General features: G+C 37.1%; 1 protein-coding gene across 1 annotated transcript in view; it reads right to left on the bottom strand.

Moving 5' to 3' along the window:
- Nucleotides 1–6219: 6219 nt before the first annotated feature.
- The window catches only part of tbca (tubulin cofactor a), an 8551-nt gene continuing 6221 nt past the window's right edge, over nt 6220–8549 (bottom strand). The window contains exons 3-4 of the mRNA XM_007548783.2: nt 8395–8481; nt 6220–6972 (exon numbers count right to left, since the gene is read on the bottom strand). Of these exons, the coding sequence (XP_007548845.1) occupies nt 6892–6972; nt 8395–8481 (168 nt within the window). The 3' untranslated portion in view covers nt 6220–6891. The remainder of the gene's footprint in view (nt 6973–8394; nt 8482–8549) is intronic.

Below are 8549 nucleotides of genomic sequence, written 5' to 3'. Positions count from 1 at the left end.
GTGTGTGTGTGTGTGTGTGTGTGTGTGTGTGTGTTGTCCTGTGATGCACTGGTAACTTGCCCAATGCCTTACAACTTCACATCATGGAGTCTGTCTCTCCTGATGGCTGCATGTGAATGAGAATATTTGCTGTCTTAGTCAATAACTCCAGTCAAATTTCAATAGACATTTGTGTAGGGTTTGTTACCAAACTTTCTAATATTGTTAGAATTTCACCATAATTGAACATTACTTTTGCAAACAATTTATTTAGCAGAATAAAAGCTTTATTATTTTTTTAAAAATAGGTATTTAAAGGTCTCTAGAATTCCGTTTCATTTATGCAAAAGATAGAAACTGCATATATACTTCAAATATTCTGCATTTTATCACTCATTTTCATCACATTTTTAGTCCGTAGTTTAATAGACACACAAATGACTCTGTTAGACCAATCAAGGACTTCCTGTCATTTTCATTATATAAAACTCACAATGTTTTAAATAAATAAAGACAGAAAAATGAAGAAATTTCTAAGTGTTATTTGGTGTAATATTTAAAAGAATTGTGTTTGGACACGAGGGTTTAATATGAACGGATCAGTCAGTTGAGCCAAGATAAGTTTTCTGCTGCTCCAGGACTGGGTAGGACCTGGCTACACTATAAAACCGAATTTTGAAGATATGTGATATTACCCAATAAAAAAATGTTAATTTTATGGTTTTATTATTGCACTATCAACTGTGGGAACAAACCTCGGCAATACATATTGAAGAAAATTTAATTAAAGAAGAATTAAAGAAAACCACTTGTGTTGTTGGTATTGTGTCCAGCAGAGAATAAGTAAGCCCGATATGTGTTGTAAATATGAATTGATGTAAAAAATAAAAATAAATATAAATAAATAAATAAATAAATAAATAAATAAATAAATAAAGTTATTCAAGTTAAAAAGTTTCAAAAATTAAAGTTTGTGTCCATCTTTGGCTAGCGACAACATTAACGCTAAAATCAAATTTGCTAGCAAGCGGAGCTTTTTAGCTCTAAAGGAACTGCAATAACCAGCACAACTTAGCTGTTGTCAAGCTAAATTGACAACAGCTAAGTTGTTAACTTAGCTTGACAACTTAGCTAAGTTGTACTTAGCTGACTTGTGATTGTTTTAGCTTAGCTAAAATTATCACTATTTCAGTTGTTTTCTGCCATCATCACAAACCAATTCTGGTTTATTATTTCATTTCTTTTTCTATTGAATGGCAAACCAGATGAGTGAATCCATCAGAATAATTTACATAAACTGAACTAACGGAGCTGAGTTATGACAGTTTAGAAAATTGTTTGTATTGTCTGGTGTGGTACTTCAGCTCTTAAACCAATCAGTATATCATTTTTACTCAGAAATGGGAATAAAAACATTGATTCAATTCTGACAGTTTTTTTTTCAGTGCAGGTGAACGCCTCCTAACTGGATGTATCTCCCATTTCCGTTTAAGCAATTAGTGTTGAAACTAAATGGCATCATTTTTGGTGCAAACCAAAATGATCAAACTCTCTCTTTTATTGTTATGTATTTTTTTAATTGTACAGTACTTTGGTCGGCCTTGAAGATGATTTAAAAGTGCTTTTCAGATCGATTGTTATGATCAATATAACAATTGATGGACAAATTTGCATCTGACGTAAGCACTAATTTTTTCCCCTTTCAGTCCCGTTTAATAATCTATTCAAATTAACTCGTTTTATGTGCACAAAAAAGCAAAACCAAACTTATTTTATGCTTATAAATCAAATTGAATTTAATAATCCCAGTGGAATTTTTTTTATGAAAGCGCATATCTATAGATATGGACAAAAAGAAAGTCAGACATGTTGTAGACAGATGTCAGGAGCTTTCATTCTTTCTTTCTTTCTTCTTTCTCTCTTTTTTTGAGAGAGAGAGCAGATTTATTTATTATGCGCCACAATGGAGGCGTCCGAGCGTGAAGCCCGGGGTTCTTTTCTTTCTCCATCCGTCCAGGCTCCGGTTGCTGCTGCTCATCTTTTATTTGTCTGCAGTCTGGTGGCGCTATATGGAAGGACGGACGCTATTTTTTTACGCTAATTTCTGCCTCTTTTTTATATAAAGGAGCAAGATAGAAGCAGCAAATTTGGACTTTTATTGATTTTATTTTTTATTTTTGCTTGTTTGTTTGTTTTGTCTTCTTGTATCCAGGTTGTTATTTCCAGTCTGGTTTGCGAGGATGAACTCGTGCGCCTTTTGCTATATTTATATAGGCAAAGGAGCGGATTATAATCACCCATATGCGCAAATTTAACCGCCCATTTTTTTATTTATTTTTTATTTATCCTAACAGCGATACCTGTGCACACTTCTCCTGACGCACCTTGCAACACGAGGGTAATTTAGATCCTTCACGTTGCGCCATGATGGATTGCGCGCTTCGTTTTACGACGCTATACACTTGCGCCACGCTTTTATAGCTGTGCGCAAACAGCTGTGAATGACTCCTCTCGGTGTGGCGGGTCATATTTAACCCGGACAACCAGAGAGCGGATCATGGTGTCAGGAACGAAGATGCGTCTGCGGGACAAACAAACACCGCAATTAAAATAACATTCTGGGCCATTTAACGTAAAAGAGGATGTCAGACATTTTACTTTGTTTTGTTTTGATCAAATGATGTCGTTGGCATTTTGATTCTTTTGGGTATAGCAAAAATGAAAAATTTCTTAATTTATAGTTTTTTTATATACTATTTTATTTTATTTTTTTTTACCATTAATTTACTTTCGAAATTAATGGCAGATTGATGAAGGTTGTAATTAAAGAAGAAAACAAGGTTCTCTGCACACTTTTTTCTAATATTATCGGACAAACCAACAATCCTTGTCTTGACAAAGTTAATGCGGTGCGTCTCTGTGGGAGGTTTGAGTTGTTTTAGACTGCGGACACGAGGGGAGACTTTTACACAGCAAAAAAAAAAACTGTTGGATAATAATGATAATAATAATAACCATCTTCATATGGTCAGATTTAAAAGAAAGAGCTGAGTGGAAATTATTTAACTAAAATCCAGTCAGATAAGAGGAATCCCAAGCAAATTTGAAAACGTCTCAAAATTAGACTTGGGAGGAAACCTTTTTATTTATTTTTAACCTAAGAGTTGCATTTATTCTTTTCACAAATAGCTGAGATGTATTGCAAATAAATTAGTTTTGAAATATTGTAGTTCATTCCAAGTTTAACCAGTCTTTACTGCAATTTTCAAGCTTCCTCTCAATCTGACGCCTTTCAAAATAAGACAAAAATATGAAAAAGCTGGTTTGTTTTTTGTTCTGTCACTACCATCAAACTTTTGGTTATTATTATTATTATTATTATTATTATTATTATTATTATTATTANTTATTATTTTAAACTTTTTGGGCTTGCACCATCCCTTGACAAGATGCTACCCTAGGCAGAGAGCCATATGTTCTATCAACTAGCTGGAACTTAAATTCTTGGATCAACACAAACTTTATTAATTGAAAATCTTATGACAGTTCTCAGTGCTTACTAGACTGATGTCCTTAATCATAATATATGATACGTAACACATTAGTCATATAGTTTTCTGCTGGACAACACAAAAGTACATTTTATTTTCACCCAAATTAAAAAAGTGCAATCTAAAACAACATCCAATGAGCCGGACATCATCACCAAGCCTTTTTTTTTTTTCTTTCTTTGGCTGGGCTTGAACCCATGACCTTATGATTCCACAGACCAGAGCTGGTGCAGTTCCTGTTTCTCTCTCTCTCTTTGCAGTCCGTATTCACTCAATTAGAGATTTCTGAGGAGAAAAACAATCGATCTTCCATCTGCACCGTGCTCCCAGTTCAACAAATGAGATTCTTGTTTCATGCAGCTGATTTGGTGACAGTCTGGGGGATTATAGGAGGAATGAAGTTACCGTGGCGAGGAGGAGGAGGAGGAGGAGAGCAGCTGCCACAGGGCGCTGCTCCGAGCTGATGCGGGAAAAGTTTGACACTGACAGACTTAAAGGCGGAAAATGGGACAACCTCTGTTGTGGTAAAGTGACGGAAATGTACGGCTGCAGGCTTTTAGGTTCAGTGACAAAGGTCTCCCGTCTTGTGTGAGATATCAACAACTCTACTGGCTCCACATTATATAAAAATATATAAGAAGATTTTATAGTTAAAACTGGTCAAATGCGCTTTTAAAAGCTTACACGTTTAAAAAATGTAGTCAAGCATACTAGTTTGTAAATTAATTGTTCAATAACTCAATTCTAACTATATGTTGGTAAAAAATTATCCTACATCCACAATATTAGACTTTAACTCAAGATTAACTGGTATTTTTATTTGTTGCGTAACATGATTACCAGAGGATAGCAAGGCTGATTGGTTATGGGTTAGACTGTAAATTAATTCAGGAAATAAATAGAAATGTTGTATAGGAAATTATTGTTTGGAGCAAGTTTGAAAACAGTGCTAGGGCTGATGCTAATGTAAAACATGCTAGCAAGTGAAGCTTTTTATCTCATAATTACGAGATAAAAGGTTGGGTTTTTTTCCACCAGTGGCAGGAATGCTTCTTCAAAATGGTAGAATTTAAGTTTTTTCCATGACAACCAGTGTAGATTTGCTATTTGCCCCAGAGTTAAAAAGCTTGCTAGTGTGAGCGTTGTTTCCAAGCTAGCTCATAATTTTAAGATACTGTCGCATAAAATATGACATAGTTGGACTTCTATACAAAAAAAAACCCATAAAAAGCACAATTTTAGTAAAGTCTTGTGGTTAAATAAGCCAGTTTTTATCTGTCGTTTCTTTTTAACATGGCGGTCACTGGCTTCATGGCGCCAAAGTCAAGGGGCACAGAGCTTTGCTTATGACAGAGTTTATGTACAACTGTTTGAAACTTTATTCTTATAAATGTAAATTTGACAGATGATTCAAAAAAATATTTTGCTCAGAAACTTTGCACTGTGCTTTTTTTCTCTCTCCGCAAGACAGATATCCCCAGTTGTGCCTGAACATTAAGTCCAAATTAAACGGAATAGTTAGAACTTAATTTGGGTAATTAAATCATTAAATATTTAGATAAATTGATCAAATTCAAACAGTTGTTTTCTAGCATATAGTTTAATTCTTAGCTTACAATTTCCTCTGGTGGTGGAGTGCTGGAAGCACAGGTTGATAAATTAACAGTATATCCAATTATCGAGAGGATATATGGCCTAATTCAATGAACACTCTGATTAGTTAATAATTAAATTGGAAATCTATATTAATGCTCAGAAGAGTAAGGAATAACTTAAAATATTTAACTTAAAAAAAAACGGTTTTAAAACATGGTTAATTACATAGTGTTAAAAAAAAAGGGAAAAAAAGAAACGTAACTTCTTACAGTGTCTACATCCATAATCGTATGACCAGAATGTTATTTTGAGTCTTGACTTTAAGTTTTAAGTATCTGATTTAAATATTTTAATACATCTAGTAACACTTTTCACAGTCATATATGTTTCTATTGTGGTTTCGTGGTGGCTGCTCCATTCACTTATAGCATTTTTTCCAACTCTGGCTCTTTTTAGTTTATTAATGCGAGCTGTCCATTTAAAATAATCGGATCAAAGTTTGGTTCCGTCAGCCTAAATTGGGCTGTTACCAAGAAACCTGAAAGCTGGATCTCAGAATATGTTCTCCCATCTGCTGCCTCCCCAGCCCTCCCACCAAACGGGACCTCCAGCCCACGTGTTTCCAAGCTGCAATCCGCCTTGCCCGGGGTCCCTCCTGGGTCACACCAACCGCAGGTGGAGCGCCCCGCCGCCGCATCTCATGCCTCAATTAGCGCCCCTGCCCTCCTGCACGGACTCCGATTAGGCCGTGATTTATCCGAAAGAAATATAATTATACCTCCAAATAAAATAATCAGCATTGAAGAGCGATTTCCTTAACGAGACGGAGCGGGGTGGATGTCACGGAGTGGCACCGCCTCATTAGGGCGGTAATGAGACTTTGGGGGTGATCCCGATAATTATCAAAATCTGCAAAATAAGGATCAAGTCAAATGTAACCTTAATTTGTCTGGCAATTGAGTTCAGTTATTAGTATGACTATTTAGGAAGGACTCACTCAGCGGTAATGTAAGGTGTCGTTATTTTTAGGCCATTTGAATAATAGATGGGAGAGCAGCAGGGACGTTTGGTCATTCACAAGTAACTGACGGGGTTTCCCAAAGTGCTCTTGTTTTTATTGTAGACATCAAGACACAATCCAGTTTAGTCTGGTTAGCAGGAACATACATGCAATTAAATTCTTCCAAATGGTTAGCTAAGTGGATTAAAATAATAAAAAAAAAGAAATGAAAAGCAATGTTAAAGTTGAAAAAAAAAATCTGAAAAAATACATCCAGGAGAAACTTTACAGTGCATATTTGGGCTTTGATTTGTTAGAGATCATTTTTCACCGTACTTTTTATTTATTCAGAAACAAAAAGGCTAAACAAGAGAAAATAACATAATGCGAGACGACAGAAACTCGTCCCAGAGAAGGCAAAACATTCAAATTTATGAAAAGTCTCAAGAAAATGCAAAAAGCCTTTTCAAAACGTAATGGACCGAAAGTGAGCATTTAATAATCGAAAACGCAGAGAAACCCCCTTCACTCCGCAGTGTTCATAAACAATATTTCACTGTATTCTTATGGGATTTACACACAGGAGGAGTTGAACAAATGGAGGTGGGAGGCGTTAGAAGTAAACAGCAGAAACAATTACATCAAGAGCAAGAAACTTTGAGCGGATTCTGTTGGTCTCTGTGGTTCTGAACAAGGCCTGGAGAAAAGGGAATGGACATTTAAGCCGGCGAGAATCCAGCGGCGAGAACAGAAAGCCGGCAGAAATTATCCTTCAAGCTTCACTGAGTCCAATACTTTCCTAGCTTCTTTGTACTCCTCTGATTCGGCCAGATCCGCTTCAGTTTCCTGCGCACACACACACACAAAACACACACCCACAGGGTTATTGCAACCACTGCATTATTCCTGACTCCTATTAAAAACATATACTGAGCTAAATGTTTGTCACCATCATTAGGAAACTTGTTACTGGGAGCTAAAATTAGCAGAGCAGAAGTCGCCGAGAGGGACGTCGCGACCGCAAAGCCGACATCTAGTTGAGTGTTTTCTGAGTTCCTGCGGTGGTCGCCGCGGTGATGGCGCCGCTAATGAGCTGTGATGAGCGTGTGCACGTCTGCCTCGGTCGTAGAAGAGGGGAGGTTGGTGACTCACACCTGGAGCCGCTCGGCTGCTGCGCCGCGCTAATTGCGCTGACCCTGAGCCGCGCATGCTTATGTTTGCTTCTCGCCATATCAACTTAAATCCCCGGGGGTTTGGCCGCGCTCTCCACTTCCAATGTCGCAGCCGCGCACGAGTTCATTAATGCAACGTGTGCTTTCTGTTCATATCCAAAAGTTCACTTTATTTAAAGCAGTGAAATGGTTGCTGAAGTTCGCTTTCCGAGCAGTTTGTTGTATTTGAGAAGCATTTTTAATCTTAAGGTGCACCAATTGGGAGTTGTCTGGCCGATGTAACTTTTTTTTTTTAAATTACAGATTTTCAAAAAACCGGATCTGCAGATTCAAATTTTGTCCGATACGGATTTTTATGGTCTAAAATGTCACCAACTATAGCAAGAAAGTTGCTGAGTTGGCAACAGTGGGATGACTATTGTTAAATGCAAACTTGCAGACGTGGCCTGGTGTGCGGAGCTAACAGACAAAACTTTTGAAGTGGAGCAGAAAAGGACGGTGGCTTATTTTTATACGCTTGCAGAGGTAGAGAAGATCGGTGGATAAGATCGGCTTCACATGCAAGTATCAGCCGATCAAAATTAAGAAAATTTGGGCCAATTTATCAGCCGTCTGCTCTCTCGGTGCACCCTGACTGTAATCAACACGAAAAAAATCTTTGTGGACTGGACTGCTAATGGATCTTTATTCTAAATTGAAATGCAGATTCTGGAGGAATAATCAGTCTAATATTTTACACAATTCATGTTTTTAAACTCTTTATGGCATTATAATAGTTTCTACTGTTACAAAGCTACAAAAATCACATTTCTTATATATTCCAAGTTTAACACTGTTGTGAGATTTTTGACTGCACATTTCAGCAGCAAGGCAGTTCAAAGTGCTTAACATCATAAAAACAGAAAAAGACCCCACATAGTCAACAATTAAGAAAACCAGTAAAACACTATATGTTGGTCAATGTTTCATTTGTTATGGATGTAAAGTAACAGGTGGGTTTTTAGTCCTGATTTAAAGGATCTCCGTTTCGACTGTTTTGCAGTTTTCTGGCAGTTTGTTCCAGATTTGTGGCACATAGAAGTTGAATGCTACTTACTAGCAACTGCAGCAGGTCTGCGTGGGCTACAGTGAGGCGGCGGCGGCAGTCTGGCACCATCATTCTGGACTCCTGCAGCACCTCCATCTGAACTCACACACACACACACACACACACACACACACACACACACACACACACACACACACACACAC

Source organism: Poecilia formosa, unplaced genomic scaffold, assembly GCF_000485575.1.
Source record: "Poecilia formosa unplaced genomic scaffold, Poecilia_formosa-5.1.2 Scaffold28, whole genome shotgun sequence".
NCBI lineage: Eukaryota > Metazoa > Chordata > Actinopteri > Cyprinodontiformes > Poeciliidae > Poecilia > Poecilia formosa.
This window is presented reverse-complemented; position numbering and strand designations above follow the sequence as displayed.